The sequence below is a fragment of the Scaptodrosophila lebanonensis genome, unplaced genomic scaffold (genome assembly GCF_003285725.1).
Source record: "Scaptodrosophila lebanonensis strain 11010-0011.00,11010-0021.00 unplaced genomic scaffold, SlebRS2 tig00000092-arrow-pilon, whole genome shotgun sequence".
Taxonomy (NCBI): Eukaryota; Metazoa; Arthropoda; class Insecta; order Diptera; family Drosophilidae; genus Scaptodrosophila; species Scaptodrosophila lebanonensis.
The window spans coordinates 882706-899992 of record NW_022060566.1 but is presented as its reverse complement, the minus strand read 5'-3'; the positions used below and the strand labels follow the sequence as shown (position 1 = coordinate 899992).

Below are 17287 nucleotides of genomic sequence, written 5' to 3'. Positions count from 1 at the left end.
CGATGGCGAAAAGCTTGCCACAGCTAAGCACTCCAAATTATGATTCAAGGCAGATATATCAGTACAACATACTTGTATATGGATGGATATAGAAAGATTTACAGCAATACCGACACATTTTCAATGTCAATGTCTGACCAGAGACGTTTGCTTCAGTTCAAGTGCATTGTTAGTAGTGCGGGGGGGTAGGGGGGATGGAGGAGGGTATTTATCGGCTTATCAAAGTCTAAGTCAAAGACGACATTGAAACGCTTGGCCAAGCAGTTGATGAGAGCACCGGCGCTTTCGCTGTCTCGCTGATCAACAATGATCGATGATCGGTCCGTTGGCTGTTTGCTTCACTTTGCATGGCCAACACCAACACCAACGCCAAAGCCAACCCTGGAGCTATGTATACTCGTATAGTAGGCCATAAGCTGGAGACTGCCTGAACACTGAACACTGAAGACTGAAGAGTGAAGTCCGTGGCAAGTGAGAGTGCGGGTTTGTCGTTTTTTTTTTTTTTTGTTACGCGTTGTTTTGTTTCGCTTATTTGGTTTTTTGATCTTTTTTTTCTTCATCTTCATCTTTATTTGGTTTTTAGGTTGTCTCTATCTTTTCACGCAGATTCAGCACAAGGTCAGCTGCATCTTCAGCGTCAACGTTAACGACAGCGCCGGCATCGCCGTCGACTTCGTTGCCGACCCGTTTGTCTATTGTGAGTTGTAACTAACAACCAGTTGAATATTTGGCAAGTTGGCCAGTTGGCCAGTTGACCAGAGTTGTTGACCATTGGCCGGCCAAATGACTAACTGGTATTTCTTTAAAAGTAACCGACGACGCTCGCGTCGCTGCAGCCGCACAATCGTAATCGAAATCGGCTGATGGCGTGTGACGCGTGGCCTGGTGAGGATTGGCGTGGCAAAAAAATTTTTGCGTAATGTGCGTTACCGATTGCATGACTGGGCATGGGGCCGGGCCGGGCCGGGCTGGGTTTGGGACTGGGGCTGGGGCTGGGGCCCGTCTATTTGCGCATTTCTTTGTGACCGTATGCCGTTCATTATTATAACTATTATTACTAATATGGAGCTCAGGGTTGCATTTGCATAAGCCATGAGTCCAATGATTCATGGCCTGAAATGCACAAAAATGTTTAAACAAACAATTATGCCAAAGACCGGGGAATTTCTTGAAGATGTGTCTTCTGATAGATTTATGAACCATTACAATAAAACGGTCGCTGAAATTTGCAAAGCATCTCAAGCATCAAAACAAGGCCATTGCTGAACAATTTTGTGTGATGAATAATTATTTATTGTTGGATACATTCTGAGAAAAACATAACAGACTCCTCACTTCCAAATAGCCCACATGGCTGATGTGATGTTAGTTTTTTTAGTCAGTTATGAACATTCCTATAAGAATTTTAGTTCAACACTGGAAAGGAATATTGCTCAGAGTACTTATATCCCTCAAATCTTTTGCTACTTGCTCAAAAAATCGTCATTAAAGATTTCGACCTTTGCGACTCTCTTTCTCTGTGTTTACACATTTAAACATTTTTAGGATCCTCCACCAACGTTTTTCAAAACTCATTTAAACTTAAACTTTTTACAATAATATTACAATCTTATGAGCTCCAAGAAAGCTGTCTGCGCGAATAGGTCTGAAGCATACGATCGAGAAAACTAGACGTGTGAAACGATAGTGCAAGCCGTATTTATTTTTATTTATGGGACACCCTTTCTTTCCTTCCACAATAGGCTTAAATAATAGGTCTGTGTAATAAAACTGTAAAACTAATTCCTCCACAATTTTTTTTAAAGATACTTTAAAGAATTATTTATTTGGATAACTTATTGAAAATGTAATGCAATAACTCAGATGAGAAAAGTATGTAGCTTTTATTTTCCTGTTTAGCTGCAGATGAATTTAAATGTGACCTACTTTTGAGGCTTTTAAGCTGTTTTGTCATCTTCTTGTTCACATAACAATAGCAGCTCGTGTCAATCAAAGATATGGATCATTGCAGTTTGTTCAAGTTTCTTCATATAATTTCTTGCTAGTGAGAAAATGTCGCTTAACCTTTTCAAATTCTAAGCACTATTCCGTCTGGTGCCGAGCAATTCTAAATGCTATTGCAATTATAGTTGTAGAAAGCATTGATAAATGCAAATCTTTAGCAAGATGTTGACATATTAATTAAAAAACGAACGCGCTCTAAATGTATTGCCCAAAAACTGTGTTACGATGTCAAAAAAGAAAACCAATACGTGCCTACATATTAACATATATGTATGTATGTATGTATGTATATATGTATGTATAATAGTTGCCGCTTGCATAAGTACGTGTATCTCGCCCTACAAAGTCTCGCGACGAAACCCCATTAGACGCCTCTACTGCCACCCAAAATGCAATTATGGTCAATAACCCCAAATCGGAGTGGCATGCAAATTGCTGCGGCTTTAGCTCAATAAAACGCCGAGGAAGACAAAGAAGAAAAGCAGAAACAACAAATGCCAAAAAAATTGAAAGAAAAAACAAACAACAACAATGCATACTACTACTAGTAGTATTTCATAATCGTTGCGCGGCCACACCACTTGAGATGGCAGGCACGTTGGTGGTTTGTGGACGGTGTCTGCGGCAGCATAGTCATGGTTGATGGTGTTGTTGTTGTTGTTGCTGTTGTTGTTGTTGTTGTTGTCACTGCTGCTGACCACTTTTACCTAACGGAAGTGGTTTTTACTTTTACCAGAGACAGAGTCAGCGTCAGAGTCAGCGTCAACGTCAACGTCGCGACGCCCGTTATGTAGCTCAGTGTCAAATGCAAATGGGCCAAGTCAAGAGCGACCGTTATGGACCGGCATTGTGACTGGGTCTGGCCAACATACTCGCACAGAAACTGCGGCCTGCGAGGCATTGAAAATTGGTACAACGTGGGCTTGGGACTGGACTAGACTGAACTAGACTTGGACTTAGACTTATACTTGGACTTGGACTGGCAAGCGCGAATGCATTCAAAATCGGCGCTCGATCATAGAAATCGTTTGATTAAGTCGCTCAAACAAAAATTAAAAGCCAAGACCGAGTTGCCAGTTAAACTTGAAATTCGTTTGGGCATGGCTAATAATGCAGCCTAGACAGCAACAGCAAACACACCTGTGTGTGTGTGTGTGTGTGTGTGTGTATATATAAGTATATATAAGTGTGAGTAGAAGTGAGTTATGTGAACATTGTAAATAAGCGCCATCTCATGATGATCTGGCGTAGAGACCATAAAAATAAACCCATAATATAGTATGCATGCCGACATTCCTACACACACACATACACACACACTAATGCACATACATATATCTAAATATTTTTATATATACCTGTATATACATATAATTTAAGTGCAGCGCCGACATCGTCAACTCGTTGGAAATGTTTAGTTTAATTGTCAACGACAGATGGGGAGGAGGACGGACAGGTCGGACAGACGGACGCTATGACAGGCCTTCCAATTTTGTAACTGAAATTGTTTTCTGCCGCGGCATTAATTGCAAGTTGTTAACAATTAGTTGGCTAATTTTCATGGCGTTAGTCAGCGAATTGCCACTGCTGACCAACAATGCCGATTCGGGTTCGGATTTAGATTCGGCACAGCTTGTATTATTGCGTCAAGTGCGTCAAGAGCACAGCAAATCGTTGGCCTGAACCTTGCTACATAGTAGAGCTGTGGCACCTGCTGTTTCTGTTTCTGTTGTTGTTTTTGCTGTTGCTCATACCATTTGTATGCCACCACACATTACATTAAGATCTAAGTAATGCCTCAGCTATGCAGCCATTTAGCAGCCATGACGCCGCGAAAAATATAGTAGAAATGTGTAGACAAAAAAATATCCAGTTTCCCGAATCCATTAGCCTTACCGATATGCATTCCATATTGGTGATATCTTTGGAGAAACTCATTATATATATTAATGGAATACAGCAACCCTAGATGGCTTAATGAGCGCGCATTTGCACGTGAGCGGCAAAGTCTTTTGAATTAAAGACACCAAAAGTTCGCGATATAACATCTTCATATTGGATCTAATAATTGGCAGTTTCTAGAAGTAAACATCTTTCATTAAAAGCTTCTATTTGAAAGCTGACTTGGGATTAAAGTGTTTGAACAGCTGGCATCAAGAAATGGATCCTTTACTTCAGTTGGTTATAGAATACCTTTAAGTCGGGTACAAATAGTTAGAGAGGCACCTCTATCTAGTCAGGTAAGAACTATGTAGTTGTTATTTGTAGTTTTGAAAAGAAATGTAATAAAATAGTGGAAACATTTAAAATAGATCGATAAGCAGAGATTTGCGAACCCTTACTTCATAGCCATGAGATACCGATCTTATTACATGTATACTTCATCATTTAAGGGTATGCCATTATATTTGCAAGAATCAAATCAAAGTTTTAAAATATTATCGGCAGCCTTTCAATATAAAATTCGTCGCACGCGCCTTCTTGTTTTCTCAACATTGTGTCAAAATTAGCACCAATCATCGCTAAAAATATCACAGAAATGTACGAAAACAATGAGAAAATTGTTCCTTCGAGTTTCTCATTTAATACCAGGTAATATTGTGGTAGTTTGGATTTACAGTCAACATAGCAGTTCTTCTTAAAAACAAATCAATTTATTAGCTTTTTCGTAAGTGTGATCTTCAATTTAGAATTCATAAGTAGTTTGTTGTCTCTTTGCTTAAGTCCCCCTATATACTTGTAGAATCCAATAATTGCGTTTGACAGAACTGGTAAATGGGAACTTTTGCTTCTTATCTGTGTACTTTAACGGGAGTCCAGACCCTTTCAATAGGAATTAGCCAACATTGCTGAAAGCCATCTTCTGGACTACCGAAACCGAATTCCTCGTCACTTACATATTGCTCATTGGTTCTCCAATATTCATTGGACATCTGTGGGCTTCTCTTGCAAAAAAGGCTTTCCATCAACTTTAATGGTTGTCCATATGTTAATCTTCTATTATTAAGCTTCTTCTTCTAGAATGTTATATACTGTCAGATGCTTCCACTAGGGAAGAATACGAAGTTATCTGCAAAATGCAACTCAAGTTTTAGTAGCTCTGTTGCATTCTTCGTTCTTTTATTTTGAAGAAATATTTCTGCTTGGACTTTGTATAAAAGAAACGATTATATATTGAGCTGTACAAGATGAAGTATTTAAAAAAAAAAAAAAACGCATAATAATACTTGTACATACGAATAGTAATACAGTACCAAATGTCACGGCGATAAAACTTGTTTGACATTCCTTCAGTTTTACTGAAATTGTGATTATGAAGATAGAAACCAGTTAAAGCGGACTATGCGTGTTATTTTTATAAGCACTAAACCACAATGCTGGCAATGCACTTTTTTTTTGTTTGCTTGCAATGGACGGTTGAATTTTGTGGAAGGGGTGTACGACCAAACTATCTCCAAAAGGAGATGCTGTCAAAGGCTTGTGGAAAGTCTGGAGATTGCAATGATATAATTCATTTTTTCTATAACTTTTGGATATTTATTTATTAATTGTTTGAAAATGTGTTGCTTATGAGACTGAATTCTATATATGTATATATCGATTTTTTTGAATTACTTTATTGACGATGTATTCGAAAAAAAAGCACTGTTTCAACTGTTTCTTTTTTTGCAATGCGAACCTTTTCCAATCCAGTAGAAGAAATCAATTATTGCCCAACCGGAAAGAGATAAAACGCAAGCATATTTAAATAAACACTGCAAGTCGATTTGTATAGCTAGAGCTCTATTATATAATTTATTATTTAATGCAATCTTTTATATAATTATAAAGTCAATATAAACCTATGATTTACAGACAACTAAATTCTTACCCGAACCGACACACCCCATCGCCGACCCACTCAACGCCCCAGCAACACATTTAATACTTGATTTTTTTTTTTTTTTTTTTCTGAACAGCTACAGTTTCATTATTCAAGTGCAAGACATAACGCTGGATTGTGTCGTTTGCGCATGCGCCTTTTTATAATTGCGCGCAATTAAGCAAAAACAAGTTCGTTGCCTAAGTCTTTCGTTTAATGCTGCAAGTATGCATGACTGCGTATGTGTGTGTGTGTGTGTGTGTGTGTGTGTGCACAGGCAAGCGAAAAATCTCGGTCAAAGTTGAAAGTATTTACATCTGGCCGAATTAACAGTTATTACATGCACAGCAAGAGCAACAACAACAACAACAATCAGCGGCAAGGTAGCGCATATTATTGCTGCCCATAATTTCGTTTTCGCCGATCGCAGTTATAACAACAAACAACAACAAAAGTGCAAGGCATTGCAACAATCAAATTAAAGTTACATTACATAAGCTTAGCCGCTGAGCCGCCGAGCCGCCAAGCCGCCAAGCCGCCGTACCGCTCAGCTGCGCTGCCTGACCAGCTGACTGACAGCGGCGCTTATCTGTAGTTTGTTTCTGTTTTTGTTTCTTTCCTTCCAGCAACACAAAGCATGACAACAACAACAACAACAACAACAATAGCAACAGCAACAGCAACACTCAACTAACTGACTGGCTGACTGGCTGGACTGACTGGCGAGTTTATTTGTTGTGCAATTCTTCTCTGCTTCTTTATTTTCTTATTGCTTTATTATTGCTATTTACAGTCTTGTTCGTATATTTGGTTGACTGCTAAATATGTATATATGCAGCGTGTGTGTGTGTGAGTGAGTGGACAACAAACAGCGGCTGCAGCGAATATGGGAAAGTAGTAGAAATTATGTTGCGTGACTTTTCATTTCGCACAAAGACTGTAATTGGGGCTCGAGGCAACTGCAATGCGAGCCATTGCTAGTGGTAGAGCCATCGAAAGACGGGCGAATGGGCGGTTTTAGGCCTAACAAGGCGGCTACAAAAAATTGGCCTAAATATTGTGCGCATTGTGACTAATGACCAGCTACAAATACACACACACATACACACGCACACACACACACACACACAAAACTGTCAATTGGTCAACTGAGTGGACTCTATTGTTGTTGCCATTTGCTTGCTTGCTTCATTTGCCTTTTGCAATTCGGGCTTAACTCACTTTTTTTCTGCCACTTATTGCCACATTTACTAATTTTCCTATTGTATTACTTTTATTGGCCAAGTATTGCAAGAGAAATGTAATGTAAAACTCACGTCTTTCTCAACGTCATCGTCGAGGTTAATTGTAACACATAAAGACAATTGCAAAAAATTAAAAAGAAAAAAAAACTCATCCACACTAATTTCCATTTTCAATTTAAGCACGTCAGAGAGTCAACGATATTTTTTCTTCTTTTCACTTCATTTTCGTTTCTTTTTTCCTCACTCTTTTTTGTTTTAAGGTCAATGCGCACCAGTTCCTGGAATCTGTGTGTGTGTGTGTGAAAGCGTTTGGCCAACGGGGAGGAAGTTTGCACAAGACCCGCTAATATTGCTCGATCAAGGGAACCGTGCCGGGTGAAGTGTGGACGGGGGGAAGGGGGCACGGGGGTACGGCACAAGCCCAACTCAAGGCAAACATTTATATTTCCTCTTAGACTTTGGCGGCGCTTATTTGCACACCACATGACGAAAGCTTTAATTAAACAAAAACGTGCGGACCACACACAAATCGCATGAAAAATATATAGTATATTTTATACTATACATACATATTGGCAACACAAGATCAATAACAGCAACAACAACAACTACAAATAGTAACAGCGACAAAAAATAAAACGCACAAATTTTGAATTACAAATTAGGTAAATGGCGCGCAGCAAGTTAAAGTTCAATTGGGACAGCATTGTCCCAAGCGACTAGCAGTGCCTATAAAGTATCAGATACACTAGGATTTTACATATCGGAGCGCCTTTCAACTTTCAGGTTAGCTAATGGACGGTATGTCATTTCGAATTAAGAGGAAAATCACAGAAGATCTGTTAACTCTTAATCGATTTGATAGCTGAAGTTATTGGCACTTCAATTGCTTTTGAAAGAAAATGAATTTCCTTTAAGAAATTAAGGGATCGGGTATTTCGAAAAAGTTCCCAAAGCACGTATATATGAAGAGTATGTCTATGAAGAGTATGTCTATGATGACTATGTTTCTTGTTAGCTGCCAAGTTCTTGATATCAAATTTGTAATCTAAAGTTTCAACATTTTAAAAATTTATTAATAATTATTCAGATCGATGTCTAGGCAGGGAAGAAGTGTCGTAAAATTTCTATTTCTATCTCACCAAATTCAAATAAGAAAACAAAGCGGTTCTTTATCAACTATTGAGCTTTTGGCAATTTATTTTATCAGTCTTCTTGACGGTTCTCTTGCTATCAGTCTTTGGATTTAAAATTACTGGAAAGACGAGGTAACAGAGCGTATTTTGAAGCTTACAAATATGTAGCTTGACCAATTTTAGTTACTCTGTATAAGTAGCAGAAGTATTCTGGAGCAGTTTTATGGGTGGCTGAGCTCCCTTATGAGATGAATCCCAGTAAATGTGTATATTTCCATAAGACTCTGCAACTGCACTTTGCACGCTTTGCTCTCGATGGAAATGGCCAAGAACTATGTGGTTGGCCTTAAACCTTGTCGCCATTGCTAATACAAGTATTATACAACCTTCAACGTAGCCTGCCTCAAGAGTATGTAACAAGAAAAGCAACAAAATCAGCGAGACACGCTCAGTAAGCCAATCGAGCTGGCCAATCAGGAAATGCAACGAAGCGTAGCTGCAACCAAAAATACAAGTATATAGCGATAGGGGGGCAAAAGAAACCGAAACAGAAACCGAAACAACGTTTGCTTGCCACACATTTTACAGCCATTGATCTTGGCCACTAAGCCAGGCCTAAGTCCGTGGTCGGTGAGGAACGACTGCACAAATTATGCGATCAGTGTTGAAAAGTCATTTATGAGCTGAGCGTTAAATAAGCGAAAAAATCAAAACTGTGGCACACACACTAACACACTCTCTAACACCAACACACACATATTGACAAAATCAGGTCCGGTTTGCGGGCCAAGAGGAAAAGCAAAAAGACGTCGCGACGTCACGATGTCTTTGTGTCTTTGACTGAGGGGAGGGGTATGGAATGCTGGGTTTGTTCACGCTGTTGACACACTTAGAGCTGACTAATTGCAAATGGAAAGATATCCATAATGGAGAGTGCAATAAACCGCAAAGAGGAAGTGACGACAACTACAGCTTTGGCTTTTTGTCAATGCTGTCAATGTGAAGTTTAAAGTGGCAGTGAAGAGCAAATGAGGTAACAAAATGCACAGCATTTCTTATATAACCTACAACTCTGCACACTGCAGTTTGGGAAAACATACAAACAAACTACATATGTACATATAATTAAGTATGTATATTTGTAAGCTGGTGCGTACTACATATGTACTTCAAAGCGGCCAGAGAGCAACGGGCACTTAGTAAATAGAAACTTGCTAAAAAGTCCTTCAGCAATTGGGAAAGGATCCCCAAGGAAGGGGCAAATGAAGAATGCAGGCCACATTATATTAGGTGTAAGAACATTTTTTTTTTTTTTTTAAAAAAGCTTGTCTTTCATACATATTCTAATTTTTCTCAAAAAATCAATTAGTTTTCAAAATAAACATACTTTAGCGACAAAACAAATAATAAACGGCTTTACCAACTATTAAAAATAACTTGGCGTTTAGTTAAATCCTAAAAGACAAATATTTCGGCTGGACCGAATATAGAAATATAGAAATTTTGTTATTTATGGTCCCGTATTGTACGGAATTGATTAGAGCACACTCCATACCCTGAATATCCGCCATTATTCTTGATGATTTTTTCCATTCCTGCAGACTTGAAGGGATGTTATACCAATATTTTGCCATAAAACCTACAAATTCATTGCCAGATCAATGGGATGGTCTGAAAAGTTCGTAACGAATGCTCTCAAACCAGACAAATCCATCGAAACACGAGGAACACCAAGAAATACTTTAATAGTGATATTTATTGCATATAGGAAATATTTGCTATAAGCATATAGGAAAACATCTGGCATGTAAGTGATCGTTTGATTCTGTCTTAGGCTCCATATTTGTGTGCACAGTGTGTAAGCAATTATTTACATAAACTTATTGGATGATTGCTTACTTATTACAGTCACTAGTCACGAACAACGCCATATACATACATATGTACAAGTATATACAGGTTCTATTAAGCAACATTATTTAATTACGGCTCTGGTGATGAAAAAAAAAACTTGGCAGAGAACATTTTCTTTAGCACTCTTCCTTAGGAATATGTTAAGTATGCTCAGATCAACAATTTCAAATCAATTTTCTCTTGTGGTTATTTACTAACTTAAGCAACGAATTGAAATAAATAAGAAATGGTCGGCTAAAATAAATGTTAGTAAAGAATTCTTATTGATTTTTTATGAACATTTTCCCAAACTTGTGTACAAAATTGTTTCTTCAAGTCTTACAATTGTTGTAGTAAAAGGCTTTGTGAACATTTTTACATTTCATCAAAACTGTGGAGTCACGGGCAAAAAAATCTTGTCAAAATTTGGTAAATATAACTACTCGTATATGTACTATATATGTATGTATATAACTTATCTGTAAATATATATAACATTTCGTTGTTGTTGTTGCCATTTTCTCCATTTGCCCACCGACCTATTGTTGTTGTGGCTTACAATGGACAAAAAAGAAACCTTAAATAAGCATAAAAATGTATAAAATAAAACACTTTTAGTTTTGTGTGTTGATTTTTTTTTTTGGTTTTTGGTTTTTGTATTTCTTGAATTCGTCTTTACACCAGCATTTGTGTTAATTGATTACATAACCGTCACACATACGCACACAATGCAGCGGCAGCAGCAGCGACAACAACAACAATTGGGACAAGTCAGTCGGGCAATCAGTTAAACAGGCAGTTAGTCAGCGAGGCATTTAGTCAGTCAGTCAGTCGGACTGTGAGCGGGCGAATGAGTGATAGTGAGAGAGAGAGAGAGAGGCAGGCAACGACATTAAGCGGCGACTTTTGTGGTTGGAATTATTGTGTCTGCTTCTTGTGGGCCAAACTAGTCGCACAAAATATTTATTCACATATACATACAGTGAAACCTCTCTTGGACCTACCGGACACTCACCGTCCACCAACTTTTATTCGGCCAAGGGCAGTGTCCGGTTAAGAGGATACATAGAAATTTTTCCAATTTTTTGCTTATTTTAATTGTTTTTCTACTTAGACGATGAAAATAAATGGACTTTATTTAATATAAAAAATACGTTAGGATTTATGTAAATACTTACGTATAACAATCAATTATAAAAATGAAGATCCAAAGTCAATAATAGTTTTACATTTATATACAAAAACCCACAACTATATTTTGAACCTTGTTGTAAGTTTTTCCTTATTTATTGAGTAATTTAATTTTAATAAATAATTTTTAAGTAAATGAGCGCCATTCAGCCATAGAAGAAAATAAAAATGCACTACTCTTGCAAATTATTATAAAACTAAAATATTTTCCTTTTGCAACCATTTCTGGGCTAAAGAACAACAATTATTATTATGTATCGTGAACTAATTAAATAATAACAATAATATGTGCACAAATAGCAGAAGTTGGGATATTTTATAAAAAAAACTTGTAGTAGATACCATGGGTATACGTAGAAAGAAATAAAACTATTTTGCATGCATTTGAAAAGTACGCGTCTGGCCAAGGGAGGTTTTCTTTCAAATTTGGTGTTTATGCATGTCAGCGAGGTACGCGGCTTTAGTTCGAATTTCCCGAAAAATAGTGTCCGCGTCCGGTCAAGAGAGTCGAGCTATCTCTAAAAAGTACACCAAAACGAATGTTCTAGAAAAAGTGTCCGCCTAAGAGGGGTGTCCGTTGAGGGAGTTTTCACTGTACATACATACATACATATGTAATGTGCCTGTTGTTGTTTTTATTGCTATTATATTGCTATTGCTATTGTTGGTGTTGTTGTTGTTGGCTTGGCTTGCCTTCGACACTGCAATGAGGTCACAAGCAGTGCAGCCTGAGGCCAAGCAGTGCATGCAGTGGCGCACTGACAGGAATTTCTGCAGGCTAGCGGGCGCGCCCAAATCACAAATTTGGCTTCAATATAACAAGCAATTACAACAACACTGACAAAAAACAACAACAGCAAGTGTTGACAGCAGTTATCATTGACATGTTGCTGAAATAATGACCAAAACCAATTTGCCAAAACTGTGCACACAAATAAGTAAAATAGCCACTAAAATTGACAAGCGGCAACAAAATCTGAGCTTAAATCAAATTGAGTTGTGGTTTCTGTTTTTGTGTTTTTGCTTTTGCTTTTATTTTTCTTGCTGTTTGCTGTTCTCGTTGCTGCTGCTGCTGCTGCTACTGCTACTGATGTTATTGTTGCAGCTATCGCACGTTATACTTAGCTTCATGAGAGACAAGCCAAACATTTGATTGCGACCTTGGCGGCGACTTCGGCATCAACCAACAACAACAACAACAACAGCAACAGCCACAACAACAATAGTTGTAGCGCATGCTATCATGCAGATTTTTGTGTTGGGGCACAAATTGTTCGTGTTTTGATTTTCTTAAGCGATCCAAGCATGCGCCAATACAAACGACACGTACGTACAACCCCGACAAGATCCAAGCGCCAGAAACAATCACATAGCCCGGAAAATATTCCGGCCTCCATGCAAGTTCCATCGGGGTCGGCAATTCCGAAATATCGAGAATATTACCGGAAAAAAGAGTTGCAAATTTAAAATATACATATATTTCCCATGAAACTGTGGCATTGCCACAAATGTTTTAAATAACTTTCATGTCTTTCGATTTGCACAAAAAACGTGTGTTTTTGACGAAATACATATATGCCCCAAAAAGAAAATCGTAGCAACTAATTTATTTGTATGCAGATAATGTACAAATAATGAAAATGTCAAATAAAAATACTTATATGTCCAGTTCTGTCGATAATTCATAAAGTTATGGAAGGGGTTTAGTTGAAAAAAATGTTTTTAAAGGATAAGAATGGCGAAATGGGAAATTCATTAAATTTTAGTTCCGTTTGTTTGTTAGATGTACTGTATTAAAAGCTTCATTATATAGAAATTGAATTCAGATATAAAAAATGCATTCTTCTTACAAAATTTGTAGGTCAGCAAAAACCAAGAAAATTCATTGTTTGAAAATTAAAAATTGCATATATAATTCTTTAGAGATTGATTCCTTTAATCTCCTATTTTTGCATATGATCAATGCCTTATTTTACACGATTGTTTCTGGAACCAATCTACCGTGTAAACAAAGAATTAGGTGTAATTTGCATTCGTTTCAAGGAAATTGCTTTAAAAACAAGTTGAATTTTCATTTTTTTTTATAGAGTATCGTCTTCAAGAAGCTGTACTATATAATCATATCTACACTGCACTACAGTCGCTAGTTATCAGTTAGAGTGGTACTTACTCTTGACAGCCCACATGCTGGAATCGCTGAGACCACGCAAGTAGCTGCGCATATCCTGCGTGCAGTTAACGGAGAGCATGGAGGTGGCCTCCAACTGCGGCCACTGGGCGCCCAGCAGGGTCAGGTCGAACACATTGAGAGAGTCGCGCAGGCGCTGCGTTTGCGTCAGATTATAGACAGAGGCAGTGGCAGTGGGAGATGTGGTCGTGGTCGTGGTGGTGGTGATGGTTGTGGTAGTGGTGTCCACATGGTCGGGTTGGTCAACATGGCTGGCATCGATGGTCGTGTGGAGACTTAAATTAATGACATTGTGCTGCTCATATGCAGTGAGATTCTGACGCAATATAGACTTGTCGTCCTTGTCAATGGCCGCCTGCGTTGCAGTCGCTGCTAGGAACAGCGCCAGCAGCAGCAGAGACAGCGGTCGCTGTACGCACATCTTTTAAAATTGTCCACAAATCGCCTGGACACGATTCTCGTTTTTTGTGGTCAAGAGCAGAGCAGTTGTTGGCCTGCCTCACTTTCACTTGAAACCACCGAAAAAAAACAAACAAAAAATAAAGACAAAAACTTCAAAATGTATGTCGTGTTGTTTTAGTTAAAATATTTCGCAAAGCTGCATTTATAAAACATTTTCACACAATTCAAATCGGAAGGGAAAAATAACACACTTCAGGCTTTTTTCTTCTCTTTTATTTTGATGTTAATGGTCGGCGCGAAAGTTGTGTAATAAACGATCAAATACGCGGCGGTGGCGGTGTCTCTGCAGACTTTATTAAAATTATTATATGTATGATTATAACAACTTTTTTTGTATTGAGGGGGGGGGCTATACCGTTAGAATTTCTTATGTGTTCGACAGAATTGTTGGCACTTTTACTTTCGTTGTGTGTGGGCGCGCGCGAAAAAAAATGATTTCGATTTCGAGAAATGTGAAGAGACTTCTGGCTCTGGGTCAGGCTCTGGTCTGGGGACAGGCAGCTTGGTAGCTGGACGGCTGGGAGCTGACGAGCTACAATCGACAATCGACGACCGCTTGACATGAACGCACGTCAACGAATTGCGGCTGCGCGTCTTGAACAGTTGTAAAAATATGTTAAAAATTTTAAAAACGCAGCAGCGCAGCCGAAAAAGTCGCCACTGAATACGACAGCTTAAGCGGGCACGAAGCTGAGTTTATTGTGTCTGCTCTGCTCTGCTCTGATGGGCTGTGCTGTGCTGTGCTGTGCTGTGCTGTCTGTGTGTGTGTGTGTGTTTAGCCAAAAACGAAAATCTCTGGCCACTGCCAACGGCAACGGCCACGAGCATGAAAGCGTAAGTGAGCGCCCCCCAATATGCAAGCAAGCACGGCGGCTGCTGCAAAAATTTACCGTTGTGCTCAACGAAAGTACTGCAGAGACCTCAGCCAGAGAGTGTACAACAAAGGGAGAGAGAGAGAGTATGCACCGTAGAGAGAGAGCGAGCGAGAGCCATAGGGAGAGAGAGAGAGAGAGAGAGAGAGAGGGACAGGTGCTGCTACTGCTCTGTGGCCAGCTGAATAAAAAGCCCTGCGTCATTGGCTATGTTGTAATAAATGTACACATGTATTTGTTGTTGTTAACAAATGAATGTTACTGCAGCTGTTATTGTTGTTGTCGTTGCTATTGCTGTTGCTGTTACTGTTGATGCTGTTGTGTGTCTCTCTGTTGCAAAAGAGCGCACGCGCACATTGGCCCAGAAAAGGCGCTGCTGCGAGCTGGAGCCCTCGCGAAAAGTGTAGGATATGTTTGACTATGTGAGTCCCAATAAATATGAGTGAACATTTCTGAGTCATAATTTGAATGTATGTGAATCAGTTGTGTGAGTGTAACTGAATAATGAAGAATTGGTATTCAATTCGATTAAATTAACTAGGTTCGAATGAACCTAAATGTATTTGAATTTTCGTGCAGAAATTTTCTTAATGACCTGTTCTTATTTTTGGTCTATCTGTTGATATTTGTGAAAATAATTAGACATAAAATTAGTAAATATATATCATAACAAAAACAGCAAGAATTTGATTTCAGAATCTCTTGCAATGTATAATGTCGTTGCTTCCTATGCATTGATATTTTATTTTTTGAACATTCATTGAGTGAGTGAAGTAAATGCTGATCTAGGGAGCGCCTAGAATATTGTTCAATAGGCAATCAAATAGTACTTCAGTTAAATTAATACTGATTCGTGCAAGTGATGTGTGTGCGATTAAGTTATTTGTTTGGTTATTTGCTCAGCAAATCATTACTGCCTTTATTTGATTAAAAACTGAACATTTAGTAGTAATCTCTAAATAGTATCGAGTGCATACAGGCTCTGTATTTCACAAAATAAATGCATTCATTTACTTTGTAACGAAGGAAACGCAACATTCCCTCTTCATTGGCAACAGGAATGAGAAATGTTAACGCATTATGGCCACATGCTGCCTAAATATTGGCTTTGTTGTTTTCGCTGTCATTGGTGTTGTTGCTGTTGCTGTTGCAGTTGTTGTGATGGTGACCTGCTTATGCACACAAATACAAGCACAAAGACAGGCACACGGACAGCAACTCACACCTGTACGTGACTCCGACAGACGGGGGAAAGAGCACAGCAGCCCAATGGACGAAATTTGTCATGACAGCGAACCAAATAAAATAAAAAAGAAAAACGTAAGCGACAATGACAACAATAACAACAACAAAAACCGCAACACTTGTACTCGTAACAACAACAACAACAACAACTAGTTGTCTGACTATTTATTTGTTATTGTTGCCGCTGCTCTCTCACAGATACAATTGTGCAATATCCAAACATCGTGCAATGCTTTTTCAATTTTCCACATAAAACAAAATAAAAAGTTGGGAACAGTCCGACGCTGACGCCAACGCCAACGGCAACTTCAACGTTGAGGTGCACCTCAGCTTTGCAAGTGCCTTTACCGTTCATTTACCGTTAGGCTGCTGCAGTTACTCTCTGATTTGTGGCCGTCCAGGGTACTTGAGAGTGAAAACCAGTTCTTGGCTGCTGCCAAAAAAGTGCTTAATGACTCTGCCCACCACCACCATGAGTATGTGAGTGCGTCTGTCGTTCTGTCAGCGTGTCTGTCAGTTTTTAAAGGGCGTCAAGGCATGAAGGAAAACAACAACAGCAGCAACAGCAACAACAAAATGCATTAAACGTGTACAAGAAGATGCTAAAAGATGATGATAAAAGAGAAGATGCTGTTGCAGTGGCAGAAGTAGGTGACTGGAAATCGAATAATCGAAACTGGTTTTCCTCTGCCCGCCAAATGTCAGAGGATAATGGCAAAGAGAGCAAAAGGTATAGAGGAGAAACCAAACAAATTCGACTTCTATAAAATGTTTCAATTTCAAGCAAAGCTAGCCACTAACTTGAATCTTATGTATATATATTAGGGATCTATTAAGAACTAAAAATACAACGTGCGCGATCAGATACTTGTAATTTCTATTAAATTACAAAGATCAGAGGCTCTTATCGATGGGTTTTTTAAAAACGCACGCAAGTCCAGTGAGCGCGTGATAAAAAAAATAATTCAAATTTGTGCAACTAGAAATATGTCTATTTTCCGGGCATTATATCTGGATACGAATGTAATACAAGACTTGTATTTGCATTGTATTTTTCTGAGCATTTCTGAATTCATAAGAAATTTAATCGAAGAGAACAATGGAGATTAATGAATTTTTTAAGAAATCTATTTAGACACATTTTTAATTTCAGGGAGACATAATCAATAAATTCGCTGACATTAAACCCA

At 38.5% G+C, this 17287-nt stretch overlaps 1 protein-coding gene across 1 annotated transcript in view; it reads right to left on the bottom strand.

Annotated features, from left to right (window-relative positions):
* LOC115627269 overlaps positions 1-14067 on the bottom strand; it is a 30065-nt gene extending 15998 nt beyond the window's left edge. Inside the window, exon 1 of the mRNA XM_030522898.1 lies at positions 13501-14067. Coding sequence (XP_030378758.1) covers positions 13501-13939 — 439 coding nt within the window. The 5' untranslated portion in view covers positions 13940-14067. The remainder of the gene's footprint in view (positions 1-13500) is intronic.
* Positions 14068-17287: the final 3220 nt, after the last annotated feature.